Source organism: Camelus dromedarius, chromosome 9, assembly GCF_036321535.1.
Source record: "Camelus dromedarius isolate mCamDro1 chromosome 9, mCamDro1.pat, whole genome shotgun sequence".
Taxonomy (NCBI): Eukaryota; Metazoa; Chordata; class Mammalia; order Artiodactyla; family Camelidae; genus Camelus; species Camelus dromedarius.
The window spans coordinates 63,045,890-63,072,994 of NC_087444.1; the positions used below are offsets into that span (position 1 = coordinate 63,045,890).

General features: G+C 41.8%; 1 protein-coding gene across 3 annotated transcripts in view; it reads right to left on the reverse strand.

Moving 5' to 3' along the window:
• Nucleotides 1-266: 266 nt before the first annotated feature.
• CEP89 (centrosomal protein 89) overlaps nt 267-27,105 on the reverse strand; it is a 67,418-nt gene continuing 40,579 nt past the window's right edge. For all 3 annotated transcript variants that reach the window (XM_010989107.3, XM_010989106.3, XM_031458565.2), the window contains 7 exons: nt 26,817-26,932; nt 24,594-24,774; nt 17,754-17,921; nt 17,033-17,174; nt 13,959-14,048; nt 7,650-7,819; nt 267-3,046 (listed from right to left, as the gene is read on the reverse strand). In XM_010989107.3, coding sequence (XP_010987409.1) covers nt 2,806-3,046; nt 7,650-7,819; nt 13,959-14,048; nt 17,033-17,174; nt 17,754-17,921; nt 24,594-24,774; nt 26,817-26,932 — 1,108 coding nt within the window. In that variant the 3' untranslated portion in view covers nt 267-2,805. The remainder of the gene's footprint in view (nt 3,047-7,649; nt 7,820-13,958; nt 14,049-17,032; nt 17,175-17,753; nt 17,922-24,593; nt 24,775-26,816; nt 26,933-27,105) is intronic.

Genomic DNA, 27,105 nt, shown 5'->3' on the forward strand with positions numbered 1-27,105 from the left:
ACAAGCCCTGGCTGGCGGGAGCAGGGCTGGGGGCCTGCAAGGCCTGGGGAGCTGGCTGAGGCTCGCCTTGCTCTTCCCTTCTCTCTCCCCCTCTCCCTTCTCCCTCCCTCGTAAAGTCATGAAGTATCTTCTAGAAGCTTAGTTTTGCTTTTCACATTTAGGTCTAGGCAGCACTGTCCAAGAGAAATATAATGGGAGCCACATGTGGGATTTAAAGTTTTCCAGTGCCCACATTTTTAAAAAAGTAATACAAACCCCCGGTGAAATCAATTTTAACAACACTTTATTTAACCCAATGTATAAAAGTGGTATCAATATAAAACCAATATAAAAAGCATTAGTGAGACATTGCATACATCTATTTCTTCATAGTAAGACTTCAAAATCTGGCATACATTTATGGTTATAGCACATCTGAATGTGGGTGCTAGATTTTCATCAGAAGTATCTGACCTATATCTACATTTCATAAAATTTATAGCTGGAAAGGCAGGTTCGCATACCCACGTGCTCCAGCACACACGTCAGCTTTCCCGTGACTGCACTGAGATCTGCCCGTTCTGGAAGCTCGTGGCTCTGAAGTTACATTTGTTTTCGTCACTGCCATTGTTCTCAACAAACAGCACATACATAAGCATTCACAGCATAGCTGCTGAATAAATATATTTACATCATAACTAACAAAATCCAGAATTTCCTCCCTCTCCTTAGCGTTAGATGACCACTGGTCTACGAAGATTTCAACTGTTGGAAAAGGGTGGGGTCTCTCCCATTCTTCTCAGAGGTTGAGGGGCAAAGGGGTCTCTTCTGATCCCACCACCCCTCTGCAAGGGACGACTGGAAGACAGGACAGCCTCTCGCCAGCGGTCAATGCCAAATCCACAGCCACGCCCACACTCGGGCCCCCTCTCTCCACGCAGTCCTGACATCCCCACGGCTGCTTTTAAATAGTGCCAAGGGCAGCAGGGCTCTCTTGACTTCCTGGGTCACGTTATCTAACTGTCTGCCTTGGGTTACTTTCAACCTGACCAGGACCATTCTAGCACCATGTAAAGACTCACCAGGACCAAGAGAGAATGACACCAGTTCCCACTCAGACTGGAAACCTACAGGACGCAGAGGAACAGGGGCCCCCTCCCAGCAGTCAGGCGTCATCGCCCACCCCAACCTCCGGCCCCAGAGCCCCTCCTGCTGTTCACACAGCCCCCTCTGCCTCCTCCATCTCCTGAGACCCTGTCCACACTGCAAGGCCGGGGTGGTCCAGCTCGAGGCTGGGCTCGGTGCCTCGCACTGCATCATTTTTTGCCATCTCGCCTGCTTTGCCCTCCTCTGCATCCTGGACTCTGAGCTTGTCTGCCCATTTCCTGCAGCGCCCAGCGGGAGGCCGGCAGAGCCCAAGCACTGCACAATCCCACCCCTGCTGGGCCATGATGAGGTCCTGAGGTCACTGAACTTGCAAAGTGTATCTGTAACATGTGACGAAGCAGAAATGTACAAACATTCATTTCTCAAGGGAAAGAAATGTTCTCCCTGAAGGCAGGAGAAGGGACAACAGAAGTGGTTCTCTAGGTGATGTGACAACAGCAGTGTCCCACGGGGAAGCCAGCTCCTGAGCATCGGTCTGGAAGCAAGAGACTCACGGGGCTGCTGCCACCTTTCAGCCTGTCTACGGATTATTAGACAGCTGGCACAAATTCCCCTGAAATAGCATCAAAGTTATTCTCTAGGTCATCTCCTAGGAGATGATACATAATATTAAATCCTGGTGAGTCTTTCTGCTTCTGGTAAAACAAAAATAAATTACAATTCTTTAACTGTTGAACAATTTTAATGAAATCTAAAAGAACAATGATTTCCCATCTCGACTTCATACCTAGCAACCAAAGAGCAACTTTTATACATGACCAGGGGCCAACACTGGACCTAAGTGCACACCTAAACTGACACAGGCCTCAGCTATGAGGGGTTCTGTGAAGGATGCGACGGGATCTACCCTCCGTACCACTGTTGAGGGTCCTTCGTAGCAGACGTCCCTGCGTTCTCCCAGCGTGCCGGGGACAAGCAGCCCTAGACGGCTGGCATCACTGCCGGGATGTCCCCGCGACTGGTCCCGAGAGGCAGGGATGGTCTACCTGAGGAGGTGGCGCGGCCCCTGGCATCCTTCTCGGTGGTGGCAGTAGGGCAGGGACCCCACCTGGATGATCAAAGTCAGGGCTCTCAAAGAGGGAGAAAGCTTACGTGGTCGCAGAAAAATGACCTTCCCCAGGAGGACAGAGAAGGGCTTGGGGGGAAGGGAAGACAGGACAGGTTCTGCACAACTTACTGGGGCATGAGGATCAGCACCTGTTTTTTTTTTTTTTTTTTTTTAACCAAACAATGAAATAGCACCCAGAGTTAATGCACAGATATCACTGTGACTGCTTCCACCCGAGACTCATCCAATTCAACTTACTCATCGGACACACAGGCCGAGCGCGCGCTCCCGCCGGCCGTGCCCTCCGGCGCTTTCCCAGCTGCAGACCTAGGAGCCCGGAGACAGGCCAGCCCTCAGGTCAGCTGTCAGCCTGAGCACCGGGTCTCACAGAGCCCGGCTCCCTGGCAACGGGGTCAGAGGACGTGCCCTGGCTGAGTACAGTTCAGCAGCACTTTTTAAAAATAAAGCGAAATGTAAAAAGTGCGTTGAATTTCTGAGACAGTTCATTCCTTCCTTGCCCTGAGGAGAAGAGACACCGCAGCGGTGGGGGGTTCTGCCCCCGCCACCCGCCCCGGGCCTGGGCCAGGCGGGCCCCTCCGGCCGAGGGGGCCCTAGCCCAGGGGCTCCCGCAGACCCTGGCGGGTGGTGGGAGGTGGCTTCACGTCACAGTAGCTGAAGCTGCAGCCATCCAGCACGTCCCCCTGAGAGATGCCATCCAGGCAGGGGTCCTTGAAAGCTCTGGCAGTGTCCCCTGGGCCCGTCCTCTCCAGGGTGGCCTGGAGCAGCTCTCGGATCCTTTGGTTTTCCTTGGAGGTGGACTCCCACACAATGTCAAGCTCGCCTTCTATTTCTCTGAGAGAAAGAAACAAAACAAGGGAAAATTTTTAAATAACACAATTAAAAAAAATATTTATAAAGCCTTTATGAATCCTAAAGTAGCGAGAACCCAACTGGAAGAATGTGTAAGGTCAGAGAACAGAGTCCACTGTGTTTGGGTTCTGAGGCAAAGACTCGCAGTGTGAGCGAAGCACGGGGGTCCCTGGAAATAGAAAAAACACAAAGGCACAGGCTGGAAGCTACTTCTTAGCTTTCCTCTCTGTGTTTTGCCTTTTCCTCTGTTTTGGCACCAGTGCACACACACCCTTGTTCTCTGTAGCATTAACGTGTTCAAAAATAAAATATAATCCCTGTGGTAGCTGACTGACAGCACAGTGGCCTGGCTGTGGGCGCCCACACGGCAGGGCCCTGTGTCCCCTTTGCCTGTCCCCACTGTGACCTGCCAACACTCAGCGACCTTTCACAGCCCCCACCCACAGAGCCACTGATGGGCCCAGACACAGAGTGAGGTAGTGGGGTGAGGAGCAGACCGTGGGGAGTGGGGGTCATAACCCAGGACAGACTGGCCCAGACCACGCGGGGACCAAGAGGAACCAAGCTTGTGAGAAAAGGCAAGTCCCGCGCAAGGACTCTGTGACGGGCCCCACGCTGGGGGTTTGAGGAAACAGGGCAGACAAGGTACACGTGTCCTCACAGGGCTGTGGTCCACTGGGGGAGCAGAGTGGCATACCAGCCACCACCTCCCGGGACAGTGGGCCCCAAGGAGGGTGGAAAAGCTGGCCTGAGCCTGGGAGGAGGAGCAGGCCTTGCGCAGGATGGCAGGGCTGGGGCGGCCAGCTCCTTCACAGACACTGCCAGACGGTCATGGAAAATGTCAGAAACTGGATTACCAGGGGAACTTAGGGCTGCTGTTTAACACAGAGAACACGGAGATTCAGGGAGGCTGGGGACATGGCCACTTGTCCAGTGTCACTTTTCTTGTGAACTGCTGTTTTCTTCCAAGGCCCGTGAGGCCCGCTGTGTGCTGGACACTGTTTAATTACACTGTCTAGAAAGTCCCCAGGCTTCTGTTTTCTGACACAGAATACCCAGATGTTTGATACATATTAATGTATAGCTGAGCTCAAAACAAAGAGAATAGGAAATCTATAAGGGCAGAAAAAAAAAATGAAGACTAAATCGAAACCATGGAGGTAGGCAAATAAAACGTTGGTATTGCTTTGAGGACAAAAGCCCATGCTGGAAACCCAAATTTTTGTAGAATGGAGACTAGTCTTGGGCCCACGCAAACTGGGGTGCCAGAAAACCCCAGGGCTCACTCATATCCATGCTTTTCTTCTTCCTGGAAACACTCTGAACTATGTCTCCCAGAATTAGGCAGGTAAGTGGAGACATGTGAAGACCCCTCAAAGAAAGGATGGTTGGGTGGGTGGAAAATCTGCCAATCATCAAAAGAAATCTCCAAGAGGTTCCTTGGGGACTGTGGACACTGGCCTGTTCTCAAATGAATCTGGGGTTTGAATCTACACTGTTCCCCACTGTGGAGCATCCTCAGGCCTTAACTGGAGTGAACCAAAAGTTAAAAGACATTTTCGAGACAATCAGGGAAAAAAACTCAATGGATGGGTTAGAAGTACACAGACAAAAAGAGAATTAGTAGAGTGAAATATTGTGCAGAGGAAGCCACCCAGAGGGCAGTTCAGAAAAATATATATTAAGAAACTATACATTCATATAAATGTAATAATGGCATTGTGGATATTTGCAAAGTCCTTTTATATTAAAAAAAGAAGAAGAACATTACTGTAGACTATTTTTTAAATTAGTAATAAAATTAAAGTGACTCCAGGTTGGAAATACTTTCTGGCATCAAAGAGAGGCAAACGCAAATCCTCTCTGGAGAAAAACACCCTCAATCCAGGCCCCCAGGACTCCACAGACTAAATTCAACCCACACATGGGTTCAGAGTAAAAAATTACTGTTCATAGAACAAAATAAGCCACATAGGGCAAGAGTCAACAAAACCAGATTTCAGACCCCCAAATTCCAGGTAATGAAACTGCCACACACAGAATACAAAAGAACTATGAATGAAATGTTAAAAGAAATAAAAGATGTATTAAAAATAAGGAAAGACCAAGAATTTATTTTAAAAACGACTAGACAGATTTTCCAAAAGAACCAGACAGTATTTCTGAAATTGAAATACACAGTTGTTGAAATTAAAAACGCAATGGCTGGGTAAAACAGTGCATTGTAGAGCGCATGCCTAGCGTGCAGAAGGTCCTGGGTTCAATCCCCAGTACCTCCTCTAAGAATAAACCTAACTGCCTCCCACTGCAAAAAAACAAAAACAAAAACCCAGTACCTTGAAAACAAACAGAGAATTAGTAAAAACAGAAATATTGAGAATTACCCAAAATGTAGACCAGAAAAACAAGGTGATAGAAAACATGGAAGATTCAATAAGAAGGTCTGACATACGTTTAATCTGAGTTCCAAAAGGAAACAGGAGAAAAGATTTACTTTAAGAGATAGCAAGTGAGAATTTTCTAGAAGTAAGGAAAGATAAAATTATAAATATAAGAGAATAACTTATACCAAGTAGACAAGTAAAAAGAAATCCATAGTTAAACACAGTGAAACTGCAGACTACAAGAGACAGATGAGACCTTAAAAGAGGCAAGAGAAATGATGGAACATCTAGTTTTAAAAATGATAAAAAATTTCTCAACAGCAGTAATGAAACAGAGAAGACAGTGGAATATGCTGAGACCGTCGAGGTAGAATTCTGTACCCAGTAAAAATCAGCTCACACGCATGAGGGCAAAAATCAGCTCACACGCATGAGGGCAAAATGCACACATTTTCAGAAAAACAAAACCTGAGAAAGCTTACTCTCACTAAAGAAGCTTCTAAAGTGTGTAGTTTAGGAAGAAGTAAGGTCTGAGATGCAAAAAAGAATAGTAAGCAAAGAAACTGGCACACTTTATGTAAGTCAAAATAAAAACACTATATGAAAACTAGTAGTATGTGATTTCTGGGGCTAAAAATAATGATATAAAATAGATTTTGCGTTTCACTTTCACAGATCTGTATCGACATGTAATGACACTAGACAACAACATATAAACCGAGTGAGAAATAATTAGATTAGAGCATTAGATCTTGCATTTGGGGGTAGAAATGTAGAGATGCTGATTAATTTTAGATTTTTTTAATGCTAAGTATGATATAATATAGTATAGTATAATGTTAAGTATAGCATAATTTAATGTTAAGTATAGTATAGTATAATTAAGTATAATGATAATTATAGTGAAATTTCAAGGGTAACCATTAGAAGAACAGAAATAGAATGTTTAACTTTCAAATCATTAAAGGGCAAAAGAACCCAACATGGAATAAGAGAGAAAGTAAAAATCAAAGTTCCATTTTATTAATGCAATTCTAAACCTCCTATCTGACAAGAAACTTGGTATCGGCCCAACTTTCACAAAATCACCATTTGTGGTGGTAAGAACTTCTGTGATTACAGAAAACCTGTTGGATAAGACTTCATTTTGCTTGGCAGTAGGAAGCATCTGGCTGAGAGAAAACATAAACCGCTATCTGCATTCTGCTTGGTATCAAATACATGGATCCTACTATAACCTGAAGAAAACCACAGCCCAGTGTCATTATGATTGTTCTGCAAGCATCAGTTTATGTTCCAGTCTGTCAAAGACAACACAGCCACTCTGAAAAGTCCAGCTTAAATGTGAAACACAGACAACGTGACGGGAACACCAGGTATACCTTCAGCAAATGTGCGATGTTCCCGAGTGTCTTCAATACACTAGCAAGGCCTCCTCTAGCACATGTTTAAATGACAAAGTGTAACTGACAGACCCTTACAGCCACAGAGCACACAATATACCCATGATCTAATGACTGTGATCTTCCAGAAAGGGACGAATCCAAAATTTTAAAGTTCTCAAATGAAAAAGAATTATAGCAGAAATAAAACATTCAATCAAAGCCAATAAACTTTCCCAAGAGAATGAAATAAAACAAAAATATCAAAGAGATGGAAAAGAGGAGGAAAAAAGGGAAGGACAATGAGAAGACTGGATTGATTTAGGAAGTCCCATATTCAAATAACAGGAACCTTTAAAGGAGGGATTAAAGAGAAGGAAGACCTGGAATCCAATGTACAGTATGGGGGCTGTAGTGAACAGTATTGTACTGTATACTTGGAAGCTGCTAAGAGAGCAGGTCTCAAATATTCTCACTATAGCAGCAGCAGCAACAAAACAGTAATTATATGAGGTGAAGGATAACGTTAACTAACCTACTGTAATCATTTCATAATACGTAAGTATATCAAATTACCACACTGTACACCTTAAACTTACACAATGTTATATGTCAATTGCTGGGGGGAAATCTTTTAAAAAAATTTAAAAAAATGAGGAACAAATAAAAATCGAGACCAATAGTAAAATCAGATAAAACTAAAATGTAAAAACAAAAACAGGCAATCAAATAAACAAAACAGGTCCAGAGGGTTTCACTGGAAAATGCCACCAAACATTTAAAAAACAAACACATTCCACGGGGCTGGGGCAGCCAGACCTTTTCTGCTGCAGCGCCTTGTCCAGGACATCCTGCTTGTCCTGCAGCATCCGATGGAGGTGCCTCATCTCCTGCCGGTACTGAGCTGTCTTGCTGGCAAAGTCTTCCTCCTGCTCTGTCAGACGGTGACTCATGTCATCCAGTTTCAGTGCCGCCTGCTTCTTGTACCCCTGGGGGAGGAGGACAGACTCTGAGTGAGGGGATGCTGCCCGTGGCCCAAGTGGATGGCTTCCTGAATACATTCCCTGCCCACTCCTTGGGCTGTCACAGCCCACCGAACTGAGGAAGCCCTGCCTAGGTCTGATCTGGGAGGGCAAGTCTGGATCACAAAAGTTATATGGAAAGTAAGAAAAGAATTTCAAGTATGATAAAAGCAAATTGCTAACTTGTTTCATGCCTAGTTTTTTACATGCTACAAATAAATGTAAAACCAAAGGACCTGGCAAGGTCTGTCACACTCTACTGGTAAACAGATGACTGAGATAAAAGCCCGATTTATTTACTTTCCTTCTCACATTTTCACTGGATAGTATTTAAGGCTAGTGAACTTCCCACTAAGCAGTCCCAAAACTGCTGTCACGTGGATTCTGACTTACAGTTCACACAGATTCAGCTCTCTTTAGAAATTATGACATTCAATTTATGTATCCCCTCTGACCCAGGAATTAGTTTACTGTGCATTTTACATTTTCAGGTGAAAGAACATTTTTTGCTTTCTGATTTTGTTTATTAACTTCTGGTATTCATCTTTTTGATCAACAAATGTCTGCCTTATTTCTGCTTTAGGAGTTTATTGAGACTTTTTTTCGTAGCCAGTCTATGATCAATTTTTGAATATTCTATACATATACACACAGAGAATATATATTTCTATATATATAGAAGAGAGATCCCATTATCACTGTTTCCATTTCCCTTTGAATCTCCTGTAGTTATAAAATTTGCTTTGCATCATTTAGTGCATATTCATAACAACCATATATTATTAATTGTAATCTTTGGCATTATTAAGGCCTCTGTCTTTTTTTCCCTCTTTTTTTAGTCTCATTTAGTGCTTTTGGCCTGAATTCTCTCTCACCAAATGTAAAGACTGAAACTTTGCTTTCTTTTCGTTCGCATAAATCTGTATTATCTTCATTCATCCTTTTATTTTTAATCTTTCTGAAATACTGTTTCTGATTATCTCTTGGTTCTGACATGGAATAGTGTTTTGTTTTGTAATCTAAAACTGTCTTCTAATGGGTGAATTAAGCTCATTTACATTTACTTATATGGCAGATTTGTTGCTTTATGTCTTATTATCTACAGACATTTTTAAAGACTGTAATGTAATCCATTTTCTTTGTTTTTATGCTTTTGTTGCTGTTGTAATTTTGCTACTTAGGAATGGATCTCTTTTGCTTCTTGTGGTTACTTTCATTTTTATGCCTTTATATTACATGGCCTTAGTCCCTTCACTTATCAAAAGTAACACAGTGTTAGCTCATGATAACCTTTTCTTCATTCTTCCCCCACTTAAATCTGCTTGAGCTCCTACTTGACTTTCCATCTTTAAACGATATCCTTGGACCTCTTAGTTATTAACAGATGAAGCAATCAGCAAGTTTATGCCACTCTCCACCTCCCTTCCCAACCCTTCACTTATCATTTTTCCCTTAGTTGTAGTATTTCTACATTATCAGAAAACACATTTTATTCCATCAGCCTTATCCCTGCTTTTTTAAAAAAAGTTCTAGTTCACAGTTAAATATATTCTTTGCTCATGAGCGGTACTTTTCTGAAATTTGCTCAGTCATCTCTTAGCTGAACTCAAGTTGACTGATCCTCAGGTTTATGGAAAAAATGTTCCCAGAATTCCTACATAGTCAAAACAGTCAGAAGGGCAGCCTGGCTGGATGGAAACATCCTTGGCTCATACTCTTTCCTTGAATATTTGTAGAGGGGGTTCCACTGTTGGCATTCAGTGCTGCCGCTGAGGAGTGTGATGCCAACATGATTTGCTTTTTCTTATGTCTTCATCTTTGGCCTGTGTGTCCAAGACTTTATCTTAAAGTCAAAGGTCTTGGAGTCAATTTTCTAGGTCCATGCTGGGTCAGTTTTTCATAATGTGCCCTTTCACCATGTAGATTCAACCCTTCACTTATTTCAGAAAAGTTCATCAATACGAAGTTTTAAGAATGCTTGTTTGGAGCAGGATGTTTTGATTTCTTCTTTAGGTATGTTGGATCTCTATCACTTTCTACTAATTCTTTTTATTGATTTCTGCCTCCTTGTCCTTGCCTTCCTCATGTCTACCTTTTATGTCCCTCACCGTGCTTTTTTATATCTTTCTCATTGTGCTCCTTGTAATTTAGTCTATTTCTGAAATGGTTTCCCTTTTCCTTCTATTTCTTCCCTGAGTTGTGTTGGTTCCACTCACATCCTCTTTTGTCTGGCCATCTGTGTTTCTGCTTTTTTTGTATTTCTTCCTAGCTTTTACTGCATTATTGTTTTATTAGCTACTTGGCTACTGGTCTACCTCCTTACTTGTCTGTCTACCTACTAGCCTATCAATTCCCTTTGGAGTATAGGTTTCAATTTTGATCTCCTTGTGGCAACATTATCTCTGATGCATTTTCATCACGTGTAGCAAAACTACACTTCTATTTTTCTCCCCTTTTCTTATATAATTTTTATACGGAGGCCACTCAATTCCTTCGGGATGAGATGAGGTTCTGAGAGGGCGGGAGCAATGACTGGCTGGTCAACTTCCAAGCTTTATACACTACCTCTCTTGCAGTCCCTTCTCTAGCTCTCTGGATCCAGCCTGGTTCTGAAACACTTCTGCCTGCAGCTCTGATCCTCCCAGATTGCATCACAGCCCTGACTTCCAAGTTGACGTGCTCACTTTTTGGAGTCATGTTTTTATGGGGTTTCCTGAGATGTCACTTCAAACCTTTCCCAGGTCCCTCTTCTCCACTCCCCCAGAGGTTCTGCCCTGCCTGACCTGGATCTGGCTCACGGATTTCTTCTCTGGGTGGCTGGGAGGGCCTTTTTAAAAAAACTATTCTTATTCAGATGAACAATAATAAGATAAAGTCCCATGACCCAAGGCCAACCACTCTGAAGATCAGGCCTTCTCTTTTGGAAGTAAAAGCCAACAGGAAAACCAGGAAAGAAAAACAAACAAACCATAACTGTTCATTATTACTCATATATAATACGTCTAGGCAGACTCTCATCGTAACAGTGCAGTGTAATCCTTCTAGCCTTTCCGATGCAGAGCTGAGATATCATTTTATATACTTCTTCTGATACTGTTAAATTTTAAAAACTGTACAATATATTACTGAATTCCTCCAATAGTTATTGAATTAACTGAATACTATGTGTCAGGTGCTATTCTCAGTGCTTGGGATACACCAGTGAACAAAAACAGAAAAAAGTCCCTGCCCTTGTCAATCTGGTCGGAAGAGACAATAACCAATCAACATAATAAATAAATTACATAGTCTGTTAGAAGGTGACATTTTCTATGGAAGAAATAACAAAGCAAGGAAATGAGAATCAGGAATATGGAAAAATGAATGAACAGCAATTTTGAACAGTCAAAGTAAGCCTCACTGATAAAACGATGTGGATATTTGGGGGAGAGCATAGAAAACAAGTATGAGTAATTTAATTAATAATAAAGCAAATGCCATGTAATTATCATCTAAGTCAATAGATAGAACAAAATCAATATCCTGGAAACACCGAAGTCCCAACCCCTTAAGACATAATCATTAATCTCATTTTTGCTATATGTTTTTCCTTACTTTTTTTTTTCTTAGTTTTAAAATCTGTGTGTGCCCCAATTTTGCCTGTTTTAAACTTTATATAAATACAGCCATATTACAGGTACTCATTTATGTTGTGCTCCTTTCACTCAATATTATGTTTGTGAGATGCGCTCGCTAAATATTGTAAATATAGTTTGTTCATTTTCATTGCTATTAGGTATTCCTTTATGACTGTATCACAATTTATTTATCTGTTCCACTGCTGACGGATATGGGGTCATTTCATTTGGGACAATTATGAACAGTGCTGATGGGGTCATTTCTTTACACGATTTCTGGTTGCTCCTGTGTGAGGGCTTCTTTCTCTGGAAAGGCTGAGGGAGGAATGGCTGGGTTGTGAGCTGTGTGAATGTTTTCCTTTACTAAGGGTTAGAACCAATTTCCAGCCCCAGTAGCCACATAGAAAACTTCCCACTGCTTCATGTCATTGCCAAACACCCTGTATCGTCAAACTTCTGAATTTTTGACCTTTTGGTACAAAAGGAGTAAAAAACCCATTTTCACCCTTTGGCCACTTTTAAGATTTCCTCTTTGCCTTTCGTGTTATGCAATTCCACAACAACACGTGTAGATATAGATTTCTTTTTCTTTATCCTTTTGGTGTTCAGATTATGACAGCTAAGGGGGGGGGGTATAGCTCAGTGGTAGAGGGCATGCTTAGCATGCATGAGGTCCTGGGTTCAATCCCTAGTACTACCATAAAAAAAAAACAAAGATTATAATGACAACTAAGTGTACTTTAAGATTAAAGATTAAATTTCCTATAACCTCATTTATTCTAAAACTGTGTCAGTTGGTGAACATTCTGTGATACAGCATTTGTATCACACAAATAAAATTCCTGGAAAACTAAGATATCGGCTAAGAATTTATGATGACATTTTAGAAGTCAATACAACTCCAAGTTGAATTACCCGGTTAAATTAAGTCATCCCTACCACCGGAAGCCACAGGATAGATTCCTCTGAGTTCTGAATGTGGGACTAATACAGACATTTTGAACTTTCCCTCTTAGCAAAAGATTCCTTTCTTCAAGTAGCATCATGCCTAAGAGCCCACAGTTGGGAAGGGTGGAGCTGCTCTGGTCCAAAGAGGGAAGGAGTTCTCTGCACTGGTGGTGAGGGCGTACCTGAGCACACAGGGCCATTATAAATGGGAACAGTGATGCTCTGGTGGGTGTGCTAGTCATCCCTGAACTTAGTTCGAGGGAGGTGACCTTCCCTGGGCAAAGCGCAGAATCCAGGTCAGAGAAGCTTAAGGATGCCGTGTGGTACAGACCCTACTGGAAACCAGAAAGACCTTCAGCTGGCATCTCTGTACTACTTGAAAATCCGAACGTACAAGGCAATGTGGCTCCCCAAAACTTAATATTTGTGTCACTTAAGCAATATTTATGAAACATAGGAAAGATAAAATCTGTTCTTCACATTAGGACATATATTTGAGTCTGAGCAATCTTAAATTTTGCTTCATTTTTTTCTTTTTTAAATTGAATCTTTTTCCTGTAAAAAACTTTGGTCGGGGGGAGGAAATTAGTTTTGTTTGTTTTTAATGGAGGTACTAGGGATTGAACCCAGGACCTCATACATGCTAGGCATGTGCTCTGCCATTGGGCTATAGCCTCCCCTCCTTGCTTAACTTTTTAAAAATAAATAATTTAGGACTAAAATGTACATTCTTTAAAACAAAACAGACAAACTTACAGCCTATGTTTACATACATATATATGCATACTGTTCACCCAATACCACAAGTATTTACATACAGCCAGCCAATGTTTCATTTTTCCTAGTTTGCTAATTTTCCAATATATGAAATGTCACCAATCTATTTCTCTACTTAACAGGCCCTTATAATCACTGTCCTAGACACACACGCACTTGAGCGCAGAGGTCCTAGATCTTACTCCCCATGGTCAGAGCCACGTGCCCTCACAGACGCTCCCCTCACAGGGCCTCTCCCGGCCCCGCCCCTGCCCCTGCCCCAGGGAAACCAGCTTGGCTGGTGAGTCTTTAGATGCATGCCCAGAGGCCGGCAGTCGGAACACAGGTGACAGGGAGGAGAGCGGAGGTCAGGTGAGGGAGGTGGCCAAGGGTAGGAGGGTCGGTACAATGAGAGCGGCCTTCTCAGGCAGAGAAACTGAGGGCGCAGTCAGGATTCGCGGCAGAGGAGCCGGTTTCTAACCGAACCAACAAACGCTGGGCTGGATCACAAAGCCCAACATCAACTTAACAATACAGCCTGGAGATTTTTCCATGTCTTTTCTTTAAAAAGCAGCTGTGCATCACCTTACTGTGCGGGTGAACCAAAGATAATTTAATGAGTGGACAGGTGCTATTTCTGCCCGAGAAACCCACACTGCTCTACTCGGAGGATGAGCAGGGTTACACCCAAGCAAAATGAAGTATTTCCTTAAACATGGAAATCTGACCCCAGGAAGCCTCCATTCCCATTTGACAGTGGAATCTCTGAGGCTTCGACCGCTTACCTTGACTCTTTCCTGCAACCTTCCCAAGCGAATATTGTCTTTGAAGATTTTGTTGAGAACGCCATGCTTCTCACTTTCTAAACATTTAGCCTATGGGGTACAGCGAAAAGAAAAACAACAGGCTCTCAGTTTAACAGAAAAATTAAAATAATAAAAAATTCTTCTGCAAAGAGTATTACCATTCACAAGTAATCTCCATTCTGCCACTTGTCCTGGCCCGATGCCCCTCGCACCCCCCACGTCTGGATTCCCACCCACAGTGTGAGGGCTGCGGGCAGAACTTGGGCAAACAGCTGAGGAGGGCAGGAACTGGGAACAGCAGTCTGGGCGCCCTCCTGGGCATAAATGGAAGATCTGAACCCCTCAAACAAGGGGAATGTGAGCTTCCAGGACACGTCTCTGTTCTTGGGGAAGACGTCATTCCTCAATAAGTTAAATGCCAAGATGCAAATAAGCTTCTAACTTGACTATTTGAATAATTAACAAAATTAGGGATAACTTATGAACGAGCAATGCCATTCTCCAAACCAAACGTGAAAGGCAGCAGATCCAAGAGGGATGTCATGGAAGCTGAATGATTTAGATTAATATATGGGACATGAACTGCTATGCACTATAAATTAACTATTTCAAATCGTGAAATTAAAAAAAAAAGGAAAGGTGAGCATTCCTTCCAAGGTAGAACTAGTAGTGACAAGTGATTTTCAAGAAAGCGAAACTAAGATCCAGAGAGTTAAACTTCCCACAAGTCGCATGGAAACCCACCCAAAAGGTGGGATTAGAAATGAAGAGGCCAATATCAATAAATTAAGATATCAGGGGCCCTCACAAGGCCCAGGAGACCAGGGCAGGGTAAGGTGGGGGTGCATGGCCAACAGTCACAGGAAAGGGCAGAGGCTGCCAGTCCTTCCCCTGAGCCCCAGCTTGAGAGGCTGGCCTTGGGGCTCCCATGGGCAAGGAGCCTGCAGGACCAAGGGGATGGCATGTCTGAGCGTATACCAAGGTCCCTTATGATGGGTGGACCCTGGGTGGGTTGAGAGCAGCTCCCCCCACGTCTGAGGGGTCTGAGGATTCTAAATCTGAGCGTGGCTTTCAGGCCATAATAACAACGATCAAGGCGGGAGGACAGAACATATTTCATTAACAGTCTGTTGGCTTAATCTGCAACTTTTAAGTACTCAGATAAGCAGTATATGGCTCCACTTGTATTTCCATCCTGGGCCACAAGTATGAGAGGTGGGCCTGAGGGAGACCGTTTAAGGGTTGGGGAGGCGCTCACCTTCATCATGGAAACCTAGTCTGCTCTTTGGCCCAGGTAGGAGGTACAGGGCCTGTATCCTGGGGACCCTGCAGGTCTGGCCCTGCTAACAAGATGGCCTTGACACATGGAGGCCAGGTACCCAAGAATGTTTGCTAGATGAATGGGTTGGTTTGGCACTGCCCGTTTTTCAACAAGCTTCTGCTCTGCCCTCTTGATATTCCACTGGGTAATCTCAGGAGGCACAGCAGAAGGGGAAATGGGTGCTCAGTGCTGCTACAGAAAATGCCAGAGAGTTCAGCACTTGGGCTGGGACAGTGACCTCTCAGGAGGGACCACTGATTCAGTAGGTTGGCATGCTTTTAAGGCTCCCGCCGTGCCATGTCAAGGTCAAATTGCTTCTAAAAGACTCGGGGACTTAAAAATCACTAGCAATGTATAACCAGGCTTACCACACTCCTAGAAGGAACTATAATAATAATACAAATATATATAATATTCTAATAGAAGTACAGAATAGACTGGCTTAATTAGTATTTCTTTTTGGGGGGGGGGTTAGGTAATTAGGTATTTATTTATTTATATGGAGGGAACTGGGGATTGAACCCAGGACCTCGTGCATGCTAAGCACACGCTCTACCACTGAGATATACCCTCCCCCCACCATTAGTATTTCTTTTGTTACAAGTAAAGATCAGCATTTTCCCCTAAGAGCCGTGTCCTATTTATATCTCCCCTTACATAAACAAAGGCTAAAAGCCTCTGTCCATTTTTCTATGGAAGAACTTAGTACCTTTCTAACAAATGGGACTAAGCCTGTGACACATCCTGACAGCCTCTCCACCCCTCATCCGCCCTGGAGGAGAGCGGAGTTACTTCCAAGTCGCCTGATTTCTGACTCATGGAAAGTCAGCTGGTCTATTTGGGATGACATCCATTGAATTATTACTTCAGATCCTATACCACCAGAGATTTGAAACATTCCTTACGTAAACATCTTTAAATGTACACAAACAATATGCATTCAAAGTAGAAAAAAATCATAAAATGCAGGTTAAGCAAAAAGATTTTTTTTCTTTTTTTTTAATTTAATTTTTTCTAAGATTTTTTTTTTAATTGCCAGTAATTCTACCATTTGGAGAGACAGTGATCTAACTCACTATTACATTTTGTGGTAAATTCTACGAGACTTTTTTCAATACATATATAGCTTGGTCTGGCACCTGTCTTCTTTCACTGCACAGTCTGCTGAAGACATCTTTTAAAACCAACATGGAGATGCCAGAATCACGGCCACGGCACCCCTCCTGCTGGCTGGGCAGTGCTCCACTGTCTAGGGCCCCCAATAACTGGCTCGGTTCCTTTCCTCGGGACTGGTGCTACTAGAAACCGCAGCTGCCTCTTTGTGCCTTTTAAGCTGTGTCATTAGGATAAACTTTGTTCAACTTGTCTAGGATTCTTATGTTTCATCTTCAAACAGGGACTATGTTAAAACAGCTTTAAAGAGAGAACATGAAGATGCGTGTGTGTATGTAAGAGACGTCTGATGACTACTGTTCTTGTTACATGGACTGATTCTGTTAGTTCACCTTGTAAAATGCCATTTGCCAGTTATTTAAAAGTTCGGGTCATTTGCCTTTCAAAAATTTTTTTTTTCCCCTGGTTGAAAAATAAAAGTTTGCAGAATTTGAAAATTTGCAGTTGAAATTTTAAAAGATGAAGCTTTGGATACCTTTGTTAAAAAAAAAAAAAAGCCTCTTAAAATTATGTTTGCATATTAGCCTGCAGTGTAATTGAAGTAACTGAGGAAACTTACCAAACATATGAGATTGTCACGTTCCTGGGTTACGTTCTCTGCTAGGCCAATAAGATTTGCCAGGTACTGGTGAGCAGACATTTCATTCTCCATGGCTTTTTCCACTTGCTTTTTGAGGATACTAATTTTCTTTTGAGATCTCCTAGAGAGTTCCCCCAAATGATGGAATAAAAATCTCATTAGCCTAAATGGCTAGGGAATAGTGAATATCTGTGTTATAAAAGAGCAGGCATGCTAGCATTTAAGTGTATTCTTCAGCAACCTAAATCTTCTATCAAGTTTCAAGGTGAGAAAAGGTAACTGAATTTAATTTTAAAGGAAGCATAATTATTGACTCCAAACTAAGTAAGTAAATAGGGATCACAAAATGCTTACACAATTAACAGGCTATTACATATTATTCTGTTAATTTTTTGGCACATGTTCTGAAAGAGATATTTTTGAAAAAGGAATTCAGTCATCCCTGGATTAGACTTTTGGGAAATACTTAGTAAAGAAATTCTGGAACTTTCAGTCATCATTATGACTATCAACCATAATTGAACGATAATGTTGGTTCATGTTGGTAATATTTTATATTTAGATATGCAGTAAGCTTGATTATCCCTTTCCATTTTATAACCAACATTAGAAAAAGAAAAGATAAATAAAATGAAATAGAATATTCAATTTTTTAACGACCAAAAACAAAAATTCCAGCTTAAGAGAAAATATAGAACACCTATTTATTTTCTGTGCCTTTTCGAGTTCAGCTTCCAGCGCCTTGTTTTCAGCTGTCAGATTGGTCTTCTCTAACAGCAGACTCTTTTTCTGCACTTGCAGGACCGCCAACTTCTCCATCAGCTCTTCCATCTCAGCATTTTCTTTCTCTTCTTCCTTCTGCAACTGGCTGACAGACAAAAATATCACAAGTCTTGTCAAGTCTGTATCTGGCACACTGAGGTTAAATGAGGCAGCCACTGCTGGGCAGTGACAGATAGCCATGCATATACATACATACGTTCGTTTTCATATTCTTTTCCAGTAAAGGTTATCACAAGGTATTGAACACAGTTCTCTCTTTAATCATCTTGATAGCATCATTACCTATCTGTGCATAGCTACAAGCTTAGTTTAATTTGCCGGTATTGGAACCATATGTAACGGGAACAAAGATGTGTAACAGGTACCCAACGGGACTGTATATACTTTAGTGTCATTATGCCTCCGAGACTCACCCATCTTTCTGTGTGACTACAGAATATTTCATTGTATCAGTAATACCAAATGCTATGCACTCATTTTCCTGCTGACAGTCACCTGGGCTATATTCTGCACATATACTTGCAGGATTCTCTAGGGCAGGGCTACTCAAAGTGTGGTCCTCAGATGGGTGTCAGTCTCCAGCTCTTTGATACTTGTCCACAAGGTAAGTACAGAAGTTGAGAGGATGGCTTCAAAACTTTTGTAGCAATTTAACACTGCTGTGCCATCTGGGCAATCTGAGATGAGTGAACTCGTTCTGTTGAACAGCAGCGGGGTGGTGTCAGATTTGCAGGAAGAGAAGCATGTGGTAGGAGCTGACACTTGTCATGTGCAGCAGCAATACACAACATATGATTTTAAGGTTAATCTGTAACTGAGAAACGTATAAAGACCAGAATACACTTCTTTCACTGAAAAACAATCTATTATTTTTTTGGACACATTAACCTGGATTTATGATAAAAGGTTAAAAAAGAAAGCTGAAAACAGAGATTTTTGTTTGTTTGTTTCCAGCCAATACAGAATAACAGAGGCCAGATTTATTCAGCTAAAAAACCAGGCAAAACGTAAGAAGCAACAGCTTTCAGACTTTGGACAACAGGCAGTGCAGGACTGTGATCCCTGTGAGGAGGAAGGAACAGGGTCAGTTCCACAACTGCTCCAGCTCACTGCCAGGCTGCGGAACAGGGAGGGAAACCCAAACCAAACTCAGCAGATTCGCTGAGTTGAGGAGTCAGAAAGCAGAGATCAGGGAGGCCAAGGCAACTAGAAATTGTGGGCAGAGAGAAGGGAGTTTCATGGAGAGAAAGGGCTCTGGAGATCTTTGGGCAGGGCACCACAAGTCTCTGGTTGACAGCTGATCTGTACGTGTGAGAGGAGAACTACCTGAGGCTGAAGAAAGAAGCATTAGGAACGAGTAGGCAGAACAATTCCTGACGTTCACAAAGACCCGGGAGTACTGCACAAGCCCACCAGCCAGAGTGGAAAGACCTTGTAAAAAAGGACACTGGAGATCATCCTTAGAAGGGTGTTACTGCCTTTGTAGTGGGGCTAAACCATCCCTGACTAAAGGGTGCTTTGGGTCTACCTTGTTTAACAAAAGCAAGCTTTGAAAGAATCCAACTACTGTCTAATGTAAGAACAAAACTCAACACTATTTAAAGCAATGCACTAAATCTAGCAGCCAACAACACAAAATCTGTGATATTCAATATCCAATCAAGAGTGGGAATAAGCAATAAAATAGATCCCATGATCAAGAGAAAAAAAATAACAGGCCCAGAAGTCAAAGAGATGATGTTATATAGTCCATATGTTCAAGGAAGCAGAAGAAAACAGCACGATGAGGAGAGAAATAGAAAATATAAAAAAGACTCAACTGGATCTTCTAGAGATGGAAGAAACAAACGGAAGAGGTAGACAACATGCTGGATGAGAATAAAAACAATTAGATACTATAGAAGAAAAGATCAGTGAACTTGAAGACAAGCAATATAAAATGCCCAACTGAAGAACAGAGAAAAACAAGAGTGGGAAAAAGAAATGAACAGAGCATCTGAGGCCCATGGGACAATATCAAGTGTCCCACAAAGAGTGGTGACAGAAGGAAAAATAGAAAAGGATATTGAAGAAATAACAGCTAAATTATTTCCAAATTTGATGAAAAATATAAACCCACAGCCCCAAGAAGCTCAATCAACCTCAAGCTGAATAAACATAAAGAAACCAAACCAAGGTACATCCTAACTAAATTGCTTAAAATCAGTGACAAAAATTATCAGAAGCCTGAGAGAAAAGACATGTCAATGTTCAGAGGAACAAAGATGTTAAGAGCAGGTTTTCATTAGGCACAATGCAACACAGAAGGCTACAGAGAATACCTTTAAACTGGGGGGAAACCTCAAAAACCAAAAACCTGTCAACTTAGAATTCTTTACCCAGTAAAATTATCAATAAAGTTTTATGATTTTTCCAATATAAGTACTGTGAATCTTCCTACTCCTTTCTATTTGTGGGGCTTTGTAAATAGTTCCCTTCCTCCTTTCTTTCCTTTTTTTTTGGGGGGGGGGTATGTGTGGTGGTGCTTTTCCATAATGTGATTTTCTACATTTGTTCCTACCAAGAAACACAATTAATTTTTATAAATTGCTTTTGTTTCTACCAACTTTGCTAAAAATCCATAATTATTTCTAATGATTTCTACATATGGAATTATATCCTCTATGAATAATGACACTACTATTTCTTTCTTCCCAAACCTTATCACTTTCATTTTTCTTGTCACATGCACTGTTATCAGTTAGTCTAGGAATGGTGTAAGAGGGCATCTTTGTACTGTTTCCAGTCTCAGCAGGAAAGCTTGCAACATTTTAACACTAAGACTAACAGTAAATTTACTGTAGTTTTGTTTTTTAACAGAACCATTAAGGAAGTTCACAACTATTCCTAGTACCTTTTTTTAGAGTTTTTACATCTAGATTCATGAGTGAAAAGGAAACGTAATTTTCCTTTCTTATACTATCACTTTTGGGTTCTGGTATCAAGGTTATATTGACCTCTTAAAAAGAGAGAGCATTAACTCTTCCTCTGTTCTTCAGAAGGGTTTATGTAAGACTGGAATTATTTCCTCCTGAATATTTTCAGAGCTCTGTTGTGAAGATATTTAACTGTAGCTTCCTTCAAGGGAAGATCTTTGGATTCAATTTCTTTAATGATTAAAGGAATATTCAGGTATTCTTTTTCTTTTTGAGTAAGTTTGGACAAGTTATATTTTTCTAGGAATGTGACTATTTCATCTGAATTTCCAAGGATATTCACATGAACTTATTTTTAGGTACATAAGAATTTAAACATCTGCTTGATGGATTGAACCTTTTATCTCTATGAACTGATCTCCTTTGTTAAGTAGAGTTTTTTACCTTAACATTTATCCTGTCAGATACTAGTATAATTTACCACCTTTCTTTTGGTTTGTGTTTGAGAGGTAGAGCTTTTCCTGCCTTTTACTTTTGACTTTCTGTGCCCTTATGCTTCAGATGGATGTCTTAAAGACAGCACAGAGTTGCTGTTGAGAGTTTGTCTAAACTGCTCTGTGATACCACTGCCTTGGTATCCACTTTGTGTGGCCAAGTGGCCTGCAGGGGCCTCGACCTGACACTAGCCCCACTCTGGAGCGCAGGCCCCAGGTAACAGCCAGTGGAGTCACAGGTCCATGTACGTTCCTGATGTGACACCCCCAGTGACCCTTGTGATAGCATCCTCCCTCACCTCCCAGGGCCCTCCCCTCATGCGCCCCTTAGATAAGACCCCCTGAAGCTTATCAAAATCTGGTTCTTTTGGGCTTTAATTGACCAATCTGGCCTCAGCCCGGGAACCCCAAAGCTCCCCCTCAATGAGCTCTATTAAAGGCTCGTGCCCCAGGTCCTGCTGAATTTTAATTCTAGCGTTCATTCCAATACTGTACACATCAAAACAGTGAAGCATGATATTTTGACCCTCAGCCAATGCCTACTGTGAATTCTAGTAGCAGACTTACCAACACTAACTTGAATCGGGGGACAACCAGTTCTCTCTGCCGGCACCCTGCCTTGACTTCCCGCGTGGCCTCCTCCAGGACCAGGGAGTGACGAACTTCTCTATTCACTTTCCCCATTCCTGATAGATTTGCCATCAAATCTAACATTTTATTTTGTGCTTCCTATTTCCCTACTTGTTCTACCTTTTCTTGCCCTCTATTGGATTTTTTATTTGAATCATTCTTTCTTTCCCTATACTGGTTTGGAAGTTAAACACATTCTGTTCCTCAGAAATTTCATCATGCATATTTTCAAACTATAATATTAATCAATGCCTGTATTCTCTTCTGAATGACATGAAGACTTTAGAACACCAATTCCATTTACCCCCTCCCTGATTATATGCTGTTACTGTTGTGCATTTTAATTCCATGCATTTTTAAATTCCTCTATAGAGGACTGAGGGCTGGTTACCTCTGGGTCACCTGACCTGAGGATGCAGCCCTTTGGGGTCCCAGCTTTCTACGCATCTGTGGATGATGGGACTGTCTCGTCATTCTTGGCTGGCTGATAATTCATGAGGATATATCAAAGTGTGGGACTTTTTCATTCACACACTGGGTTCTACGGGTCCTTTCAGTCAAGGTCTTCAGATATCTGGAAATGCCCTTCAACTGTTAATGTCTTCCTTTCCACTTTCTTTAATCTCTCTTTCTGAGATTCCTGATGATCTGAGGCTGGATGTCTTGGATGGGTCTTCCATCTATTACCTTTTCTCTCCATTTCCAGCTGTTTGTCACCTTATGTTCTAGGCGAATCCACAAATTTATCTTTCAGCCTTCCTACTGAGTTTTAAAAAATTCTAGTCATAATTAAAATTTTTTTAATTTAATGATTGTATTTTCTCCCCATGGTGTTTTTTTAAATTGAAATATAGTCAATTTACAATGTTGTGTTAGTTTCTAGTGTACAGCATAGTGATTCAGTTATACACATATATATATATTCTGTTTCATGATAGGTTATTACAAGCTAGTGAATATAGTTCCCTGTGCTATACAGAAGAAACTTGTTTTTGTTTTTTTTGTTTTTTATCTATTTACCACTACACTCCTGAACCAATTTCCACTTAAAAGAGACTTGGTCAAATGTGTGTTTCTTCAATGACCAAATGACCACACCTCCCCCTTGCCTTCACTTCCATTGCCAATTAGTGGCTTCCTCTGGAAATTTTTCATACCTTTTGTACTTACGTGGAGGGGGCTGTTAGGATATGTGGTTATGAAACATCCACAAAAAAACATCAGCCACAGGAGGGGGTGTTTGAGGAAAATAAAATCATAAGGATGAACATGACTTCGAAAACATTTTTTCTTCTACTGGAATAGGAAAGTAAAGTACAGCTCTAGCCCAGATAGCATGTAACAGGATAGTCAAAACACTGGCCTCCAGTCACTGTAATCGTCAACATTTACTGAAGCAACAGGCTAAGCCCTTCATACGCACTAACTCATTTATTCTCCCGTGTCAGCCATCTTGCGCTGAAAGCCTCACCATTTTAAAAACTACTTCCTCCCTATTACAAAAGTAATGTGCATTTTACACTTGGAACATTTGGAAAGTAGGGAAAAAAAACAAAGAAAATTTAAATTACTCATGAGGATGGTTAGTTTTATGGGTCAATTCGGCTAGTCTGTGTGCCCAGTTGTTGTCAAATACTAGTTAGATGTTACTGTGAAGGTACTTTGTAGATGTGACTGACATCTACAATCAGGTGGCTTTAAGTAAGAGAGATGACCCTTGATAGAGTGGGTGGGCCTCATCCAAGCAGTTGAAGGCCTTGTGAGCAAAAACTGAGGTTTCCCAAAGAAGGAATTTGGCCTTAAGACTATAACATAGTTTCAGTTTCCAGCCAGTTGGCCTGAACTACAGATTCTGGATTTGCTAGCCGCCACAACTGCGTGAGCCAATTCCTTAAAATAAATCTCTCTCTGTCTCCAAATATACACACACACACATCTTACATATATCCTATTGGTTGTTTCTCTGGAGAACACTGATACTCATAATATCACCCACCAAAGATAATTTCTATTAATATTTTTCCATTCTTCTAATTTTATACTGGAAGTCATTCTATACACATATACATATAATTATACACATACAGACACAGACAGACATACACACAAGAGAGAGCATCTCATCCCAGTAATCTCAGTTGACACTAAAAGTCCTATATCCTTAGAAACCCCTCAGTCCCACGCAAACTGGGATGGTTGGTCAACCTAATACACACACACACACACACACACACACACACACACACACACACAACCTTTTTTCTTTTTAAATAAAACTGCAATCATTCGGTACATACTGTTTTGTAACCCAATCTCTTCACTTACAAATCTATTGTAGCAATTTTCCACTGTCAAAAACAGCCTTGTGTGACATCATGTTTAATGGCTGCATTGTATTTCACTTTACGGTTCTATCCTTTCATTTAATCAGGTCTCTATGACTGGATATCCAGATTTCCAGTTCTATTACTTTGGTTCTAAAAACAAGAAAGGGTGGAACAGTAGGGAAAAAAAATCCCATACATACATGCAAAGTGCAGACCACAGCCCTTGAGGACAGCCATGCTCTACTTGGATAAAATATTTACCATTCTCAGCTGTGGACACCTGTGCTGGTGAGGCTCAGTGACTCAGAAAAGATGGAGCAACCTCTCTCTACCTGCCTTCAACAACATGCATGGTGATGCATTAACACTTGGAAAGATAGTACACCCGCACCTTTTTAATTCATTTACAATTGAAGTGTGAACGTCCATTGCAACTTTGCCGTCCAAGCGCGTTTTCAGTTCCTGGCATTCGGTATGTAAGAGCTCCAGCTGCTCCTTATTTGCAGCGAGCTCATTTTCTTGGCTCTGTGTTTTACTCTCCAGGAGCATTAGTTGTTTAGTCAGTTTAGAAACTGAAAAACAAAAGAGATGGACAAAGACTTGGTACAGAAGACTTAATAATGCATGATTACTGATTACTAATACTAATGAGAGCCAGTTTATAAAAAATGACCTTTAAAAAATCTATTGGAGATTTGGAAATTAATACCAAAGAATTTTTACTTAGAAATTACAGGGACTATATTAAGTATTCATTAAATGTATACTTTCTTACTGGGGTTCAACATGTTGATATTATTGTTAAATATATGATATTTAACAAGACATGATTCCAGTCTTCATGGAACTGACTTTCCAAAGACTGAAGCCATGTCACACACAGGTGTGCAAGTACATATCATGATGCTGCCCCTAACAATGCAAGATTTTCTAGGTTCTTAAGGACATCAAATATAGCCCAACTAAGGACAGAATTTATTTTTCTCCCCTTTCTTCATTAAGTTTTTCTTTGATGTTCTGTAGTGAAAGAAAATCATAAACATTTTCATCCTACGTGACACAGAAGTATGTAATATTAAGATAATTCTCAGGTATTGGCTGAAATGAGCACTTAAAAGTATTATTGCGTAGAACTCTAAATCCTCCTACTCTGTAAAAACATGTAGTTGATCAAAATGAATAGCTGTTTCTGGGAAATGGGAAAACAGCACGGACAGCTGTCTGAATCATCCAGACCGAAAGGATGGCCCTGCCCCACATGACCAGAAGAATCATCCTACCTGTTTAGATCTGCTGGGTTTGAGAAGATTAAATGCTCAGTAAATATGAAGCTAATTACCCTGTCATCTCTAATCTTGAAAGCAAAGGAGATGCAACAACTTTCTCCCCCACTTCCACCCTAAACAGTGCCAGGGGAAAGGCGACAACTCTGGTGCCCGCACGGTCTGCAGGGGAGTCCCACGGAGGACACTCCCGCTGGACTGAGAGGTGCTCTCACTGCAGACACGACCTGGCTCAGAAACAAGCCAAGCACGAGCGCTGCTTCAGCAACAGCGGAGGCTGGTAGTGAGCTCCTCCGCCACGCGGAAAGGGGGGCCGCTAAATAACAGGGGCGGTGGGGGAGACAGAAAGAAGGGGGTCACGCCGGCTCACATGGGACAGCTGGTGTTTTGGCCTCCTGTCCAATACTGTTCTTCATCGGAAAAGAAAAATCACGGAAGCCAAAGGAAAAAAATGCCACTGTCTTTTGCAAGTTTTGGTTTTAATCAAAGTGGAAGAAATGACTCAATCTGGCGACTTCGAAGTCCACTGTCATATGCCAGGAGGCTGCTAGGGACAGGGAGGAACACGTGGAGAGAAGGGGGCACTCACAGAAAGTAACTGATGGAGATTTAACCTAGGACAGTGCCCGCAGCGCTGAAGGAAGGGCACAGAGAGACTGTGTAGAGAGCAAATGGTCCCTACTTACTCATTCAACATGCTTTCAGGAACATGTCCTTGTGTTGTTTCAACCCTTCATCTCACATGATTTTTCCCACTTTTGGGGGGGGGGGCGTGCTATAACTGGGTATTTATGTATTTATTTATTTTAATAGAGCTACTGGGGATTGAGCCCAGGACCTCGTGCATGCTAAGCACACGTTCTACCACTGAGCTATATCCTCTCCCCAACCCTGATTTTTCCCACTTATATGGCACACTGGTTCCTCCAAACCCCGTTCTGTTGACTCTAAAGCTGTCACCTACAATTGATAGAATAATTAGAGCGGTACTCTGGAGTCTAAGAGAAAGCACTCAGTGCATCACAGGCATTGGCTGGGGTATGCTGTAACGTAAACAGCTGCATTTTAGTTAACAAGCATACATTTTTTTTTGAGGGGGAGGTAATTAGGTTTATTTATTTACTTACTTAATAGAGGTACGGGGGATTGAACCCCCAACCTCGTGCATGCTAAGCATGTGCTCTACCAATTGAGCTACACCCTCCCCTACTAGAAGGATCCATTTTAAAAAACATGACTTCCCCCCTTTTCAATGTGAGTGGGGTGCTGGTGTAAAACGACACACAAACGACATCACAGCCTCCCCATCACTCACAAGGAAGACCGCTCACCTTCCTGGAGACGCTCCCGGTGGGTGTCCTTGGCTTTCTTTTGCTGAATCTCCAACTGCTCTAACAACAACTTGTTTTCCTCTAAAACCAGTCCTGCTTGAGTCTGAAGCTGATGCCTACAAGTGATTTACAAAATTAAATACTGCCATTCGGGTGCTGAATGATTACAGAGACGCTCCCGAGTCTAAAAGAAAGCACTTGATGTGTTGCAGGTAATAAGTATCTGGACATGTTTTAATATTAAACATGTTATTAACACAGTAAATCTGGCCATTTCCATTAAACTGGG